This window comes from Chelonoidis abingdonii, chromosome 3 (genome assembly GCF_003597395.2).
Source record: "Chelonoidis abingdonii isolate Lonesome George chromosome 3, CheloAbing_2.0, whole genome shotgun sequence".
Lineage (NCBI taxonomy): Eukaryota > Metazoa > Chordata > Testudines > Testudinidae > Chelonoidis > Chelonoidis abingdonii.
Window position 1 is genome coordinate 83,803,019 of NC_133771.1, and position 19,741 is coordinate 83,822,759.

General features: G+C 39.6%; 1 protein-coding gene across 1 annotated transcript in view; it reads right to left on the reverse strand.

Moving 5' to 3' along the window:
- PREP (prolyl endopeptidase) overlaps positions 1 to 19,741 on the reverse strand; it is a 168,325-nt gene that overhangs the window by 66,717 nt on the left and 81,867 nt on the right. The window contains exon 8 of the mRNA XM_032783579.1: positions 12,930 to 13,121. Within this exon, the coding sequence (XP_032639470.1) occupies positions 12,930 to 13,121 (192 nt within the window). The remainder of the gene's footprint in view (positions 1 to 12,929; positions 13,122 to 19,741) is intronic.

Genomic DNA, 19,741 nt, shown 5'->3' on the forward strand with positions numbered 1-19,741 from the left:
CAAGATATGTTATGCTCTTCCTCATCATCATAATTTTAGATAAGGATAACAAACTCTCAGAATTGTAGGTCAAAACTAATTTGTCCATAACTGTTTCTTTTCCTTATATAGGTCAGATCTGTCCTTCCACTGCTGTGACACTCTGACTCCTGCTCACCTTTGAATCCTAATGACTGTACAGAGTCATCACCTTCCCCTCATCCTCTTTCCTGAAGGGCCAATGAAAATTTGACACTAGTTTAAATTTTTATAGTTATGTTATTTTAAACATTACATATGCAACTCAAGCGATTGACCCATTTTCTTCAGATTTTTTGGGGAAAAAATTCTGTTTTTTTTAACGTAAACCTGGCAACTTTCAGGCCAAACCCTTTATACTGGAATACTAACTGGTATTTTAATCATGGAGCCATGACCTGCTATGATAAGATACTGTAACAGATAAGTATGGCACTCTTTATAAAATAGTAGTTGCTATATAATCATTGCTATGGTGTGGAATAAATCTTATAAGTGAGGACAGATAATGAAATATAGTTTTACATTTTAATTTCTTACATCTTATTATGCATTTCAAGTTATAACATCATACCTAGCTCTAACTAAAATAAGAAATACTACATTATTATATAGCCACTTTTTATATGGTTCCTATGTACAATAGGCAGTTTGAATAAAACTGTAGAATTTGCAAGATGCCAAAGTTCAAATTGGTTTTAGTTTATTTTATAACTTTGGTTTATTAATAAAAATATTAACAAGAAAAAAGCATAGATGCAATAATGGCAATATTCTACTTCTGGCAACACAAGTAATTGTCAGACAGTACAAATATGGGCTGCAGAAGTGCAATTTGTGTTCCCAGTAGACAAAGTACTTCTATAACTAGAAAATTCTCAAATTTTACATTAAAAATGTTCTGCATCTTAAAGCTGTATTAACCTCAGAACTGGTTACAACCCGTAACGTGTATGAAAAAGTATTTATTTAGGTCTCCTCTTTATGAAAATACTTACTCCCCATCAAAAATATCAAGTGAAAGCTCTCCATTTTAAAATATAATTGTGACAATCACTGATTCCTCACTGATTAGTTGGCTACACAATGTAATTTGATGGATCCTTTCAATACAGGTTAAAATTAATTAAATGTTCACTTCCACTGTATTTCCCTTTCCTTAAAGATCACTTCAATTTTTCAGGGCAAAGGCATCTAGTTTCCACTGATACCTCTTACAAATACTGTGGAGCATGCTTTGAAGGTGGTGATATTAGCTCTTATCCACCCCTTCAGTATATTATGTGGTCATAAATAATCTCCACAAGGTGGAGAAAACAGATAACAAGAAGGAGGGGAGAGGAGAGGAGAGGGAAAGAGTATTTTCAAAAGTGCCTGAGGAGCACAAGTCCCATGGAAGGCCAACTGGACTTATACTCAAATGTATAGAGCGCTTCTGAAAGTCTCCCCAATAACATAGTTACAGAAAATAAACACTAGTATGGGCTATACAAGTACAGAAAGAAAGAAAAAATTAACCAGACTTAAAACAGTAAAGAGCCTACAATTAAGTGAAGTGCTAAATTATCAAACTAAAATAATGCTGAATTGTTAATAATAGCCATTTATCTATATAAAACCATGAACTGAATTTCTCTGTACTCTAATCCTGTTTTGAGAATTGGAGACACAAGACACTATTGTACTTTGTAGTCAAGCCCACAACCTCACCTCCTCTGCTGACACTGCAAGCACGTATCCAGAATGCTTTAATTGGTTTCTTTCCACCTCAAAGAAACATCTAGAGTCTTGACTGCATATACAGAAAGTTTCCTTTTTAATCAGTATGTAGCCATCATAATATTCTCTGGCACATATTTATTAACATTCACACAAATGTGTATGTTACAGCTAAAAGAAAAAGATAATGCCGGTTATGGACTTTTTAAACAAACCAGTACAAACCACATTTTATAACACTGGTGCAAATGGTCCTAGAACTGAATTTGCTGTTATGATACTGAATGCTGTTTTCCTTAGATGAAATTCTCCCGAAGTGCAAAGTTGTGTCTTCCACTTTGGGGGCGGGAATGGTTACGCAAGGTGAGGGAACTATTAGAAGTGAGCTGTAAGAGTGGATACATAGAGCCCAGAGGAGTTGTGTTGCAACTCTACATACTGCCTGTACATTGGGGTTTGTGTGGATTTTGTTACAACCAATTTACAAGGGGTTTTCAATACTGAGCTGTTTTTTTCTAGGCTTTGGAGAGAAGCTTAGAGTAGAATTTTAGTCATGAATAATGCCTGGGAGCTCAGAAATGTGTCAATCATTCCATTTTAGAAGAGATTGTCAGACCATATTTTTATAAATATGTGTTAATATTTTCCCCAAAAGAGAGTCCCTTTAGAACAATGGATTTCACTGAGGTCAAGGATAATTTTCCCTCCTAATAATTTTAATTTGGTTTATGGTACAGAATGTTGAATTCCTTCATGTCAAAAACCCATCCTGAAAACTTAAGGTATTGAAATTAGTGCTGACCTTTTATTTTTGCAGTGCTAGACATATCATGTAAAGCAATCCAACTGTACAGATGCATATTGACATTCTTATGCTGAATCACTGGTGGAGGAGAAGAGAGAACCAAAACGAAGACAAGATCCATGTGCAAATATTTCCTAAGAGGAAACATCAAACTCACTTCCTGAGCAAGCACATGTGTCAACCCCATTAATAAGGGATACATTTTGATGGAGCTTCAAAGCTCGAGTTCAAAGACAGCTGCTAGTGTGCAATTTTCCCTTCTTCTGCCATGTGAGTTAGTCCACATTTCAGATCAACAGTCATGTTTTTAGAACTCATAGAAAATAACACCTTCCCCCACTACAATAAACCTAGAATTATTTATGTGTAGGAAGACCTGCAAAGACAATATTAACAGTTTACAGAATAAAGCATTACTCACTGTAGATATATATTATAAATGGCCATATCTAACAAACACATAAAAAGGAGGCAAAGGACACCCTAAAATAAGATTAAAGGTGTTGAGAACATGACCTACGAAGGAAGGCTGAAAGAATTGGGTTTATTTAGTTTGGAAAAGAGAAGACTGAGAGGGGACATGATAGCAGTTTTCAGGTATCTAAAAGGGTGTCATCAGGAGGAGGGAGAAAACTTGTTCACCTAGCCTGTAATGATAGAATAGAAGCAATGGGCTTAAATTGCAGCAAGGGAGATTTAGGTTGACGTTAGGAAAAAGTTCCTAGCTGTCAGGGTGGTTGGACACTGGAATAAATTGGCCTAGGGAGGTTGCGGAATCTCCATCTCTGGAGATATTTAAGAGTAGGTTAGATAAATGTCTATCAGGGATGGTCTAGACAGTATTCGGTCCTGCCATGAGGGCAGGGGACTGGACTCGATGACCTCTCGAGGTCCCTTCCAGTCCTTGAATCTATGAATAAGATCCTAACATTTCAGGTCAGTTGCAACCCATATTGCCATACACGTGAGAGGAAAAATGTGCAAAGTTGTTCTGAAGCTGCAAACACTGGGGAACTAAGCCTCTCGAGAAACCCAGGGCTACTCCTTGGTCAATCATGACTGGTGCAGGTTTGCCATGGTATCTCTTGAGAAAAAAGCCAAGATGGACCTGTGGTAGCCCTGGTCATGAAAAGTCAGATAAAGATTTCAGTCAAAGATGTGCTTCTGGACTAGAACATCTCCTCCTGACTGTGATTCATGGACTGTCTCTTGGTCTGAGCATGCTCTGGTTGTGTGAGCAGCTCAGAGTTGTTGCTAGGAAACTCTGGGGCTAAGCCACACCCCCAGCTACTAAATGGTTTCTACTACAAGCTCACCAATCTGGTCCTTTGGGTAGCTGCCAATTCCCTGCTCCCTACTAACCTTCTGTGCAATTCACAGTGTATTTTCTTAAGGTTCTGAACAAAGTCTGTGCAACTGTTCCTCAAGAATATTCATGCATCCATTCACTCACCCACTTTCAATATGCATGCAGAACTCCCCAGCGTAAAAAATCATGGATATTTTTAAAGACAACACGAAAGTAATGGAATGCATAAGTCTCCTGATAGTTGGAAAAAACATATATAGTTACTACTCACAGAGATAACAATCCCTTCTCATCAGGATCAACTATTTTGTGATTCTGATTTCGAAGTTTGATTTTGTTCTCTGACCTAGTTTTGCTATAATCTTACTTTTATAGGAATATATTTGATTATAGAGTTTTTAGTTTTCAGATCTTGTCTCTCCATTGCAAGGCATTATATACTTAAAAGCATTGAACAAGCAAGCTCTGCAAGAATGTACAAACTTTTTTACACATTGCATTTAAGTTTTATATTGATTGGGAAATGCCCAGAGGTTTGGAAGGGTTCTTTATAGAGAATTTAAACAAAAAATGCAATTAGAAATCTGTGTTATACTAACAGCAAAATAATGACAGAAAGGTTATTTTAATACCAAACTTTGCCATAAAAAAAAAAGATGCCTACAGGGCAAGGCTTAAAACTGAGAAAAAAAAGTGATAAAATAAATAACATTTTTCACTTGTATATAACCTTCTACATGAGCAAATAAAAGTACTTTAAAATACTGAATTAAGTCTTACAAGACCTTGTGAGGTAGGGAAGTGTTGCTATTCTCATTTTGGAGAGGGGAAATTGAGGCACAAACATGTTAATTGAGTTGCTTAAGGTCACTTAAGTCTGTGACAACCAGGAACATAACTCATCTGCGTCCTAAGTCTTAAATGACTACATAAAAATAGCATCTTTTTACTCAATAGACTCATTCAATATTTCTATTCAGAGTCTGTCAGAGGTACAGGGTAGCTCAGAGGTGGGCAAACTTTTTGGCCCGAAAGCCACATATGGGTATAGAAATTGTATGGTGGGCCATGAATGCTCATGAAATTGGGGTTGGGGTGTGGGAGGGGTTGAGGGCTCTGGTTGGGGGTGTGGGTTCTGGGGTGGGGCTGGGAATGAAGGGTTTGGGGTGAAGAAGGGTGCTCTGGGCTGGGATCGAGGTATTCGGCGGGCGGGGGGGGATCAGGCCTGGGGCAGGGGGTTGTGGTGCAGGGCAGAGTAGCTCATGGCGGCAGGGTAGCTCAGGGTTGCAAGCTACAGGCAGGATTCCAGAAGCAGCGGCATGTCCACGCTCCAGCTCCTAAGCGGAGGCGCAGCCAGGTGACTCAGCTACATGCTGCCCAGTTCCGTAGGTGCTGTCCCTGCAGCTCCCGTTGGCCATGGTTCCCAGCCAATGGGAGCTGCAGAGGTGGTGCCTGGGCCGGGGGCAGTGTGCAGAACCCCCTGGCTGCCCCTACGCATAGCCCCAGATCTGCTCCCCAGCTGGAGCAGAGCAGCCCCAGACCCCACTCCCCAACGGGAGCTCGAAGGCTGGATTAAAATGGCTGGTGGGTCAGATCTGGCTCGCAGGCTGTAGTTTGCCCACCCCTGGACTCATTGCACCTCTGTCCCCTCTCTAGTTTCCCAGATTGTAGCCCCACAGGTATCAGGCCCCATGACTTTTACCTCTCTTTGAGGTGGAACCATGCAATTCTTCCACTTTTAGACCAGGTGCTGGGCTACAGTATCCTGTGTGCTGACTGTTTGCTCAGCAAGTCTGAGTGAATCTGGTCCTTCCCTTCAGGAATCTGCAACCAGTAGATTACAATGACCCAAAACACCCTTCTTAAAACAAAAGTATTGTTTATCTAATGATAGGAACAAAGCATACTTAAGAAAATAAGGCTTTTTAAAACAGCAAAAGGCCTGTCTTATCCCACTGCTTATCTTGCCCCAGACTCCTAACCTTTGGGGAGATGGGTCTTAGTCTCCCCCAGAATTTGTCTTTGTCTCACTTTTAACCATTTCAGGATGCTTTGAACTCCTCCTTCCCTCGAAGACTGAGTAACTCCGAGACAGACATGGTTGGCAGGCCTAGCAAGGGGTCAAACCAGGGCACCAATGTGAACAGTTCTTGCACAGTCTCAAGTGTTTGCTGTGAAGGGTATATCAGGAACCTCCCTTGCCTTTCTGAGGGCATTTTCTGACAGCCCGGCTATTGAATTAATTCGATATATGCATACAATAAACACAATACCAGGTCAAGATATAAATTTAGAAATCATTACAGCTAACTTCAGACTCAGAGTCCTATCTACTCACTTTAATGACTGTTCTTTATTCTTGGTATCCCTGCAAAACCAATATATCTATCTATGACTGAATGAACAGAGGGCTCTATTCTAGTTTGTGCATTACCAAAATAATTTTTTACTTAGTTTCAACCAGTTACACCTGAATAGGATTGCCAACTTTCTAATGGCTTGTAACCGGACCCCTGAGGCCCTGTCCCTTCTCCTGAGGTTCCACCCCTTTTCCATCTCCTCCCCCAAGGCCCTGCCCTGTCTCTGCTTCTTCCCCCAAGGTCCCATCCCTTCTCCACCTCTTCTCCCAAGACTCCACCTCTTCCCCCAAGGCTCCACCCCCATCAGTCACTCCTCTCCCCACCTTCATTCATTGCTTTCTGGATCATCTCAAGGAGTCTATCTGCAGGTAGGAGGTGGCCCCGACTGAGCCAGGGCTGGTGCGGGTTAATGACCTGGCACCTCCAATGACCCTGCAGTAGCCTGACTTTTGGTCTGGGTGCCATTTAGGGTTGCAAGGTCCCCTTTTGACTGGACTTTCCCATTGAAAACCTGGCACCTGGCAATCCTAAATGGTAGCTGGACACACAAGCCAAAAAATGGACTGTCCGGTTTAAAACACAGATGGGTGGCAATCCTACACCTGAAGCCAGCAGTATCACATAGATGTAACTGAGGGCCTAATCTGGCCTGTAGAATCTTTATTCGCAGTGAAGATGCACATGATGGAATGCATCTTGCTTTATTCTCACAGTGCATGGTGAATTTCTGCAAGGCCATCAGTAAAGGGGAGGAGCGAGAAACAAAACAATAAAACAATCACCACTGTTTCACCTGTAAACGAGCACAACTGATTCAGTATCACTGGCAAATAATAAAACATGGAGCCCTATGGAACTGTTTTTAAAGTAACTGTACCCTCTCTTTTGAGTTGCAGCGTATAACTACTTTGGAAGTTTACTAAAATCTGCTTCTTACAGCCTTTGCTTAGGGGCCAGTAATTGAGCCCCAGGCGAGCTACAAAAGGGAGGAATCCTCCTCCGCACATTGCAGAGGTAGAGTGAAGCCATTTCACAACTTGTGCGCTGGACTAAGGGTTGAAATACATTCCATGGCTTTATTGTCTACTCTCCTTTCCTCTGCTGCTGGTGAAATGCCAAAGGCCTAGGCAGCGTGACTCTTTCCTCCAACAATCCTCTGTGTGACAGGTGCAGGGAGGCCCTATGATCACAGATAAATTCAACAGGATTTTGACAAAAATCAAGAATATCGTCCTAGGAAAATAAACAATACCTTTGTCAAAAGGATAGCATGAAACTCCTGCAGTCAAGCATTTGGGGGAAAATTAGTGATATGTAGTGTCTAGAGAAGAAAAAAATGCATTTCAACCAGTGAAAATTAATATCTTTACCTTTCCCTCATGTCTCACTATACTATTGCCAGTCCCCAGCAGTAAAAATCTAGCATAACCTGCTTCACTGGCATATTCTCTCTTCCTATCTGTTCTTACAGCACTTATCATAATGGGGTCATGATCCTGCGTAGGGCCTTTGGGAGCTATCACAATATATTTGAATATATGCACTAAAAAAAAAAAACACTTTTTAGAGGTGGCCACACTGGTGGCAAGGGAACATTAATTCCTTACTCCCTCCCTCCCCCAATATAGAAGACACCAAACTGAAGGATGTATGGCCTTTAGGGGGAGAGGCAGCGTAGGGGTGGGGCCTTTGGGGAAGGGGTGAGGCCTCAGGGGTTCAGTTACCAGCCATCCTGAGGGAGATGATCTAAACTTCATACTGAACTCACCTTGCTGCTCTTAAACAAGCTCTGTAGTATGTAAGATCTCACATTGTTCCGAGATCCCTCTGATGAATGACCTCTGCACACTTAATACTGCCTTTGTTATCTTTTAAACTTGCACTTTAATATTAATTCATAAATATTTACCAAGGTTTATACTCTCTGAGAATTAAATCTAACACAACACAAATGCTTTCCAGTTGGGGGAGCATGGGTGGGAATGCATCTCATGGCAAATGCAGATGTCATGGGGCCCTTACTTAACAATTTTCATTTTTAAATGGTTGTCATTTGTTTTTTTCCCCTTTGTTCACTTATTAGAGTTCTAAATTTATCTTTACTTTGTGTGAAATGCCTACTCAGAATTAAGTAAACCTTGACGGCACTTACTGTTTGGGAGAGACTGACTCAAAATAAGAATGCAAATGAATAATTCTTTACGCTCTATGCTTTTAAACATCTGTCATATTTACAACCACATATTATCAGAATGCATTTGTTTTTTCAAAGTTTTATTGAAGTTGTAATGCAGGACTGGGTTGTCAAACACAAGTTAAAGCCCACAGCCAACTGTACCTGGAGGACTGGGTCAGTAAAGCAAATTAAATTCATTCATCTCTTGGTATGTGTATTTTTTTTTGTTAGTTAGGCTGTTAGCTGCACTACAAATGCAGTATGAAATATTACCTTACAGTCTGTGAGAAATTTTTGCCACTGGAGGACACTGGCAGAGTTTCATATTTATTAATCCTGACTCACAAAATCTATTTCCATTATAACGTGGTGGTTGTTTTTATGAAATTCAGACTACATTCATATCCAGAAAAGGAGAAGATCTGGCTAACAAGTAGATCATGGAAACGTAGCAGCATTTTGAGTTACAGATTTCCATATTCCATTCTAAGCAAGAAAAACATTTGTACCTTGAAGCATCAGTTGCTAAAATGTTTGTGAAGTGATTTCCAATACTGTTCATTATATCTGGGTACATAATCACTATTATATACAACCAAGCAGATCCCCTAGAACCTCTCAACGCTCATAATCAGAAGCAAGCTCCCCACAGACCAGGAGTCTGGACAAACCAATTCAAAGCAGCACCCTGACAGAACAACAGATGCAAAACTACATATCTCCACTGCCGCCCCACAACATACCTTTCAAGATCCATGGATCCCACACTTGCCTACCACAACATGTGGTGTACTTCATCCAGTGCACTAAATGCCCTGATAATAACTATCTGGGTGAAACTATGCAATACCTATGCTCTTGAATGAGCTCACATAGAAAAATGAAAAAAAAAAAGACAAAAACACTCTATCACCTATTACTTTTCACTAAGCAGTCACACTACATCTGACCTATCCACCCTCATCCTCAAAGGAAACCTGCACAACACTCTCAAAAGACAAGCCTGGAAACTTAAATTCATTACTCTTCTAGACACTAAAAATCATAGACTGAACAGAGACACTGGATTTATGGCGTATTACAATAATCTGTAACTCACTAAACCCCTCTTTATGTTCTATGGCTGCAGAGGTGTTAACAGGACACTCTGCCTTGAATGGTCCCTTACAATATGTGCTTACTACTTACGCTAAACAATCTGCTGTGGTGCTGTGAGTACTTTTCCCAGACCAGAGGAAGAGCTCTGTGTGGCTCTCACCAACAGAAGTTGGATCAATAAAAGATGTTGCCTCACCCACCTTGTCTCTCTAAGCAGCAAATGCTCATTTAACCTTTGAATTCTTATAGTCATAACTTTTGTAGGAGGTGTTTTATTACCATGTCATCTTTGCAACAAATTAAATCAAATTCACTTGGCTCTAAGGCTTTCACAGCAATAAATTATTAACTGCCTTCTGCTACAATTGTGTCTTTCCAAACAAAATTTTGGAAGGATTAAAGCAATATGACATAATGGCAGGCTGGCCTTTCTTCACTACAATAGCTTGCTCTTTAGGAATGAAGGATTCTAGTTTCATCAGCGGCAATCTAGTGTTAATTTCTTTTATTTAGAGCTATGTCTCAGGACTGTTACAAGCACTTATGGTTCCTTTGGCACAGAGGAATGCAGCCCTTTAATTTATAGGTACCATCACATTTTATCAAACTGTTTTAGATTATTTCATTTTAGTGTTGGCTTTAATATATATTTCATCCCCATTATCTAATGAAGCCACTCACCCATTGTAACAATTATTTTACATAGCTATCTCTATAAAGCTAAATCGGCTTAAATTCTCAGAGTATTTCTTGGAGCCTCCTACACTCCCAACATGCTAGAAAAACTCCAAGGAGATTGAAAATATTTACTGGAGCTCCGCTCTGGACATTGTATATTATTGTGTATTGCTGCTCTGCATGTAGGTATAGTGAAATTTTGATTATCCAGGCCACAGTCACCCAAAACTTTCAGTTATCTAAATTAAGTCCTAGTTCCATTTGAATAGTTAAGGTTGCCAAATATAATCCCTTAAAGATGTTTTTGATGCATTAAAATTATTATATGACTATACACACATACTCAATTTGACTTTGCTTATAGAATGGAAAAGCTGAAGCAGAAATCTACTGTGACATAACTCCTCGTGTGCTAAAACTAAAAAAATCAAGATAGAGAACAGGATTTTCATTTCAGAAAAGTATTAACAAAATTTATTAGTGCCAAGATCCATAGCATTTGGGCACTGTCAGACTTTTAGCTATATATTTAACTCAAAGCCATGTTTTACATTGCTGTTACCTATGACTTAAATACAACTTCAGAGATTGATGAACAGTTAACAGATGACCAGAATGGAAGATAATTTGTCACTTCTATCTATTATTTATTACACATATAGCACTGACAATGTACTCCGCCCGGCACAAGTAAAAGGTGAAGGAGTTCCCTACATCAAAGATCTTGCAATCTAAAATAGAGACAAGTAGTGGGGGCAAAAGACTTATCTGGCTTTAAGATTAAGCTTGATAAGTATATGGAGGGGATGTTATGATGGGATATTTTAATTTGGACAAAAGACTTATCTGGCTTTAAGATTAAGCTTGATAAGTATATGGAGGGGATGATATGATGGGATAGTTTAATTTGGGCAACTGATCTTGGATTATCAGCAGATAAGTCTGCTCAATGGTCTGTGAGGGGATGTTGGATGGGATGGGATCTGAGTTACTGCAGAGAATTCTTTCCTGGGTGCTGGCTGGTGAGTCTTGCCCACATGCTCAGGGTTTAGCTGATTGCCATATTTGGGGTCGGGAAGGAATTTTCCTCCAGGGCGGATTGGCAGAGGCCCTGGAGGTTTTTCGCCTTCCTCTGCAGCGTGGGGCATGGGTCGCTTGCTGGTGGATTCTCTGCAGCTTGAGGTCTTCAAACCACAATTTGGAGACTTCAATAACTCAGACATAGGTTAGGGGTTTGTTATAGAAGTGGATGGGTAGGGTTCTGTGGCCTGCTTTGTGCAGGAGGTCAGACTAGATGATCATATTGGCCCCTTCTGACCTATGAGTCTATGAGAGACCTAGAGGGCTCAATATTGAGTATGACCAAGCTGTGCTTGCCATCTTTGCAACCCCAAAACCTTAGGATAGCCAAAGGCCCATTTGACTTTGAGCATAACTTGGAAAAGCATAGTCCAGTCATGCTCCATTCCCCACTCCTCACTTCCCCCCAGTAATCCCTGTACCAGGAATAGAGATAGGAAACGGTGGTTTGGGGCTGGTTAAGGTGGTTCTATGCCAGTTAGGGATTCCTCATGTTGGGGGATTTCTCAGCTGTCAATTTAAAGCAGCTTTACAGCCCTTTTGTGGCACACAGAACCCAGGGTATGGCAAGGATGTGGGTCCAGAGACTGCTGGATATACTGGGAAATCCAAAGGAGGCAATCATCCATAGAGTTCTTAGAACATTCTTCTCATGAATTCACAGCTTCTGGGTGTCTTGGAAGAAGTGATCTAACAGTGTTTTGAAAGAGAAGAGAGCGGAGGCTGTGTTAGCTGGGATATAGCAGTCACTTTGTAAGTATACAGGACTCTTATTATTTCATCACCAATGTAAAAAGCTATACACAGGAACATTTCCACAAAATCAGTGAGGGGATTTGAACAAAAAACCTGGTAAAAAAAATGTGTAGTTTTCAAACAGTCATTATTATGCTAGTTAGGTATAATTACACAATGTACTGTAGGGAGCATAGAGCACCAAAATGTATTAAACTTTGAAACACTGGAACAAAGATGCATCAGGATAGGATTTTCTACAATATCTACAATTAATTCACACACATAAATACTAAAAAATTCCCACAATAAGTGCATTTTAAAAAAAAACTCCTGAGTTAGTGCAAAGTTTTGGAATTTATTGTACTGCATCTTTATTTTAATTCAAAATCAGAAGGTCCTGCTTTCACTTTTCCGTAAAAAACAAAATTCAAAAAATATCAAATACTCTAGCCACCTCTTTTATGCCATCAAATCTTGCCTTGCCTTTCAGCACTTCCAATTCCTTTCAGCTCAAGAACGACAGATCAAACCTGTGTCTCAAAGTCTGATCCCCTGGCTTATAGTGTACCGTACCACTGCTAGGCTAGCTCTTACTTTTGTCTGCTTACAGGGCCCCAGTTAACATATCTAAGTGCCTGACAAATGTTAAATCAATCTCCACAAGCCCCATGAAATGGGGATAAAATTAGTCTAATTTTATAGACAGTGAAATGAGGCACAAAGAAACAAGGAATTTGAGCAAGGTCACACAGGAAATCTGCGACAAAGGTAGGAACTGAACCTAGATCTCTCAAGTCTCAGTCTGATGCCTTAATCAACTCAAAAGAATCCCTATAACTGTAAATAGGAAAAAAAAAGGGGTCTAAAAGACAAGCCCTTTTCAATAACTAATGGACTGACTTGGAAAAAAACAAAACAGGACATCTTTCACTTGGTTTATATTCTTACCTAGAACGTCTCTTTCATGCTCAGGGACAAGCACTTTCCATTTGGATTCATCTGAATCACTGAAGTCAATATTGATTAATCGATAATTTGGAGCATGGAGATTTGTCTTGAAAGTGAACACTGTTCCCTCATTGGTGACATAGTCATACTCGGCATCAAAGTTGTCTATCAGCTTCACCCATTGAAGAATTCCTAAGAGCAAACAAATCATTCATATTAATTCCTTACTCTTTAAACAAGAAACATTTTATTTTAATACTTTACAATAAAGTTCTTCTGACTGCACAGTAGCTTCTTCCTCCTTCTACAATAATGACTGTATTAGTTATTCCTGCATATAAAATCACAAACAAGCCTTGAGTTGAATACTTAATGAATAGCAGCCGCGAACTTACCAATTCAGAAATGAAATTCCAATACATTGTTATTTTACAGCATTTGGTATTTACCCAAAGGAAGATCAGACATCCATATTCATTAAAAAGTAATTTTTAAGTTTGTGTGGCATGAAATCTTTGATTTTCCTAGGAACTTTTGAAAATGCTTCATTGGGTAAAATGAGGGCAGTTTGCTTTTAAATCTGAATTGGCTTGATTTTGTCACTTTATACCACAACCTTAGAATTGAATAAATTTGCGGATGGGAACAGACTGTATGACAGATTCCAATACTTTTCCTCTTACACTTTACTATGTTTATATAAGTTTATAGGACCCTAGAAAGAAAAGAAGGAAAGAATAAACCAGATATACAATACTTATGCTATGTCCAGAACCTAACCAATCAATTAAACTTCTTAGATGCAGCATCTGCCATACTGAAAATCAGGTTCCTTATTAAAGTAGAGGATACAAGATCACCACCAATTGCCTACTTGGGGATTCAAAAACATCCAAAAGAACTGAGGCTTGATTCTATGCTATCAAGGACAGAGACTGTCATAGTTTTAAAGGCCTGGACCATTGTGATCACGTACTCTGACCTCCTATTTGCAGAGGCCACAGAACTTCCCCAAAATAACTCCTAGAATATAACTTTTAGGGAAAAAAACCTAATACTGATCTACTATAGTCAGTGATGGAGAATCCACCACAGCCCTTGGCAAACTGTTCCAATAGTTAATTACTTTCACTGTTAAAAATTTACACCTTATTTATAGTCTGAATTTGTCTAGCTCAACTTCCAGCCACTGGATTGTGTTAGAATTTCTCAGCTAGACTGAAGAACCCATTATTAAATATTTTGTTCTGCATGTAGGTACTTGCAGACCTAGCCTTTAATTTTTTAAGCAAAATAGATAATCCGTATGTGTTGGTAAGTTGATATACAACAGGGATTGGCAACCTTTAGCACTCTGGCAGGCCGGGCCGGTTTGTTTTCCTGCCACATCTGCAGTTTCAACCGATCGTGGCTCCCACTGGCCATGGTTTGCCATTTCAGGCCAATAGGGGCGGTGGGAAGTGGTGGTCAGCATATCCCTTGGCCCGCGCAGCTTCCCACAGCCCCCATTGGCCTGGAAGAGCGAACCATAGCCAGTAGGAGCCATGATCGGCTGAACCTGTGGACACGGCAGGAAAACAAACTTACCCTGGCGTGCTGCGTGCCAAAAGTTGCCGATCCCTGATATACAATGTACTGGCTCCATAAAAGACTACATCAATTTATTTTTAAATCATCCCCCATTCAGTAATATGAACTGAAATAATGCAAGAAAAGTAGAGATTATAATTGAGCTTTAATTGCTGCAAGTAAAAAACCCCAAAACAATCACTAAGAGCTATTCGGTGGCTCAGGCCACTTTAACCCCATTAAATGTAACAAGTTAGTTTATCAGAGCCTTCTAATGCAACAACAAAGCTAACTTTTCTTAATTGCCATTTTGGTTTGAGAAATCTTTCTCCTCTTTACATGAAAGGTGATCTATGCACTAACTAAATCTGACTATATCACAGCAATACAAATTTTTTTTTTTATCATTTACTTTTAACTTGTACTAAATAATTTATAGTGAAATGAAGGCTGCTTGCGAATTGCATATTGGATCAGACCTGCTTCTATCCAATTCAGTGTTCTGTCTCTGACAGTGGCCAGCACCATGTGGAAAAATTCTGTCTCCAATGTAGTCAATGGGAGTTTTGACATTGACTTCAGTGGAGCCAACAGCTTACCCCAGATGCATAAAAGGATGGTTCAGGTATGATGATATGGGATAATCTGTGTTTTATTAAAGTTTTAAGATAATAGTTGAAGCTTGTTTTAAGGCTTGATGCCCGAGGTTTAATATCCCTTCGAAAATGTTTGTTATAATAGTTAATAACAATTCTATTCTTGCTATCCATACAAACGTACATTTTCTCTTTAAATCTTGGCCTCAGTTACATCTTGTAGCAAAGAGTTCCACAATCTAGTTACTACTAGTTTTGAATTTTCCATATTTCAGTTTTATCGAATGGGCACATTGTTCTTACCGGTATGAGATGCAGACAACAGAAGCTCCTGATATACCTTGTCTAGATCATTCACATTAGTTCATATGCTTTGTCACATTCCCCTTTATTAATTTCCTTTCTAAAATAAATAATCCAAGTCTTTTCTATCTCTTTATATGAACATTTTTCCATGCCCCTTACCTTTCCTTGCTCTACTCTGAACCCCCTTCAGTTCTGTAATATCCTTTCTGAGACTAAATTCATGAGGTTAATTTTTCCGTATTCTGTATTGTATTTTATTTTTAACTGCAGTTGTCAGTCTTTAAAATGTTTTTCAAAGTTACAGTATTAGTATAACACAGCCCTATAAAAAGGGTCAGCCACACTGTGCAAAGAGATGGTATTTTCTGATTACCATTTTGGACTGAGTGACTGCGCTCCAATGAGGGAATTGAAATTACTAGTGTAGGGTTATTGTAAATGTGTCCCTCTTTCTCTTCACAGAATCAAATCTCTTCGGATCATGCAGACCAGAGATACTGTGCAATCTGTAGCACAAGACAGGCAGAACATACTACAGTTTTTCAAGTGAGCAATTTGGAACCCTTTCATAGTGAAGTCTGCTTCTTCCTTAACTGAACATCCTCACTTAAATTTAAATATGGAAATTCAAAAATTGTTTCAGTACATTTTACTGCATTAAGTTCTCATTCACCAGCAAAGTGCTTAAGCCTATGAATAAGGACCTGTGAGCACCGTTTCACTGCACTATATCAGAGTTCACAACAAAGAGGCTTTACCATGTACCAGTATTATTATTATTATTTTGGGGGCAGGGGGGAGAGTGTCAACATAATTTTTCCCCACCATAATAAAGCATTTTATGTCGTGTCAGTACAAAAATCACAATTAAAGCAAAGCAGGAAACATACAAATTTGAATCTCGAGTGGCTGATGGACGTAACCGGGTACAGGATCTTTTGATGCCTACAGATGACAATGACGACTACTTGTACATCACTGAAGGTCTTGGTTTCATGTGAAACTCTCTGTCAGCAGCAGGATATTGAGGTTGACCAAATCGTCTGGAAACATTTTTTTTTAAACCAGCTATTAAAAATATCAAATGATACAAAAATGAATAAAAAACTAAAGTGACATTGAAAAATATCAATAATCTGAGATGCAAGTTTAAACGAAGTGGAGAAACTATTCTTGTTTAATCCAATAGTGTTTGTTAGAAACTGTCCAACCATACAAGATAACAATTCTAGCCCCAAAGAGTTTGCAGTCTAAGATGACAAAATACAAAGGGAGAAGGGGGAGAGGGATAACTATATGCAGTCAAAAGGTATTTAAAAAAATTAATGTAGATGAGATGGAGTAAGCAGTTACACATTTACATAGCATCCCTTTGAGAAAGTCGGTCTGAGAAATAACTATTGAAAACTGGCATTTTTGATGTACCAGTCAATCTTTCTTGTTCTATGTGGGGACCAATGAGTACTCAGTTATAAAGGCCACTCAAGCATGCATTTAGAGATAATTATTCTATTGGAGACTGTAACAGGGTGCTGGCTAAGAGAAACAAGTCAGGCCCGTTAGCCCTGTTCCAGAGGAAGAAGGGTATTAGTTGGTCTGGCTGAGGGGCCACGCCCTAATTACCAGAGTGGATCCATCTGCAGGCCTGGGTAGCCAACCTGCCCTACAAAGCTGGCTAAGAAACAGGAAGCAGTGGGGGGGACAGGAAAGGAGGAGTGTGGGCTCTGGATCCCTGCTGGCCAGGAAGCTAGTCGTCTCTCAGAGTGTTAGTCTCTGTAAATAGGTGGTGGGAACGGACACAAACAATAAAAGGACACGGGTGCTGCACTTCAGTTGGTCTCTGAGGGTACATCCAGACTACTCGCCGTATCGGGGATCGATATATTGCGTCTCATCTAGACGTGATATACCGATCCCCAAACGCGCTCCCTGTCGACTCCAGAACTCCATTGGAGCAAGCGGTGGTAGTGGAGTTGACGGGGGAGCCGCGGATGTTGATCCCGCACAGTGAGGATGGGAGATAAGTCAGAATAAGATATGTCGACTTCAGCTACGGTATTCCCATAGCTGAAGTTGCATATCTTACATCGACACCCCCCTCAGTGTAGACCAGGTCTGACTGCGTTTGTGGAGGGGCCAGGAGCAGGAACCGCTACAGAGAAATAGTGAGGGAGAAGCAAAGCACTTGACAGAGTTTACTGAATCCTTCTCACTGCTAGTCTTCGCATCAGAAAGTATAATGCTGAAGAGCTATATATGCCTGCACATATAAGTGTCTGAACTGAAAAGCTACACTATTACTATCTTCAGATTACTACATTACTGATAAGAACTACAGTTAGATTATTTTCTTCATTTGATTGAAACATCAATAAACCCAAAAGAACAGGAAATCAACAGCATACCAATAAAAAAGGGTAGGGACAAAACCACAACATATATGACAGAAATATTTTAAAGTTTAATAATTTTGTCCTTGTATTGAACCTAAAAGGAAAAAAAAAAAAATCACATCTGTGAAGTGTACAAATTCAGGCCTTAGTTCTGCTATGAACTCTGAACAGGCCACAACAGAGCAGAACATGTGTCTATCCAAGGCTCACTGAAAGTTCAGGGCTGTGTATTAAACAGGTAGAAAAACAGATTTGATCAAGATGCAATTATGATGGCAAGAATGGCTATAGAGGTCCCCCTCCACCCTCACCATGCTTATCTCATAGTAATGCCATCCACTTTGGGGGAGAGATGATGCATTGGGAGTGAGTCACTAGTCATCAGTTTGAGGAGGTTCAAAGCAATTTCCATTATACTCCACACTTCGTGAGAAGTCAGTACATCACATATTTTGTAGCAAGTATCTTCTCACACGTGCAAGCTGAAGAGACAGGGTTCATCCATCAGCTAACACTCTCATGGGAACAACATCAGAGGGACAGCAAATTTTATGAACAATGTAAAAAATATCAATTACCTTTTTATTTACTGTAGCACTCTGTTAACTGGTAAAGATACAGAGTTTAATCTCAGTAAAGTTATGTTCCATTTCAATTGTTGCCACTTATATTTTTGTGTAAGAATGATTGCTTCTCCACAAATCTGGAGTGCTGGGGACAGTCAGACTGCAAACTAGAATGCTTGGCTCAGCAAGACAGAATGAACATTTGCTGGATGGCTACAGCTGAACTCAGTATTGGGTGGTTTCACTAAAGTCTAAACAATTCTGTGTACATAAGACAGGCCAAATTATACTCAAGAATCACATTTAGAAACTTAAGTCTGTACCAAACTTTATTCCATTTTTCAATTCCCAAACTTTAATCAAATTTGATTTTTAAGCCTGGTGAAAGGCACTGGAAGTTATGAATATAAACACTGAAGTGTTACTTTCAAATCATAAGTGATACTTTCTTGCAGTACTCAAGCAATTAAGATGAATTCACCCATTTATGCAAGTTATTTGTACATTGGGGGTATATAAGAGTTACTTTCTGTTCATGTAATAGGTCTCACCCATTATGCCTCTCTTCTTTATCTAAAGTCCCCCTGTTCCCCCAGGAGCAAAAATCCCACCCATTGTCAGGAACTCAGTTGACTCATCTTGGTTGCCTGGCAACTAGCTGGGCCTAGTAAACTCTCACTAAGTGACTGTGGACAGAAGATCATCCAATAGATCATCACTTTAGGCTTTAGTGCTACATCACTTTAGGCTTGTAGCAACTGTAGCACAATGGCTGTTCAATGTGTTCCATGCTTACAGCTGTGTCAGACATGCTTCTTAAACCACCCTTTGCTTCAAACCATGCCTGCTCTTGCTCCAACCCTAGTCCCTATCTTCCTCTGAACTCCTGGCTCTCACCATTGGCTTGTTCCTTGACCCCTCCTCTGGTTCTGCTCTCTGATTCTTCTCAGACCACTAGGCAAGACTCCTGTTCCAACCACTAGGTTGCACCGCTTATACCTCAGTGTGCAACACCAATGTTTCCTTGTTTTTTAAAGACTAAACTTTGTAAGCCACTTCTAGTCATCATCTGAGATCTAGATATTCCTTCTGCATGTATGTCTTGCAGGAAAGCAATACTTACACTCCAAATAATTTAGAATTTTGTTAGTAGATTAAACATTTTTGTTTTACTGGAAAACAATTTAGAATTAACTTGTTCCCACATAAACAGGGAGGTGGAAAGACAGAAATTAAGAGCCACTCATTATCTCTGACATCTGGGCACCTTTTACCTCTAGATTTTCATTTTCTAAAAGTTGCATCATTCCTTGAATACTCATTTTACTAAGATTAGTGGTATACATAACCTTTAATATATTTCTTTAAACGATGCTTATGTT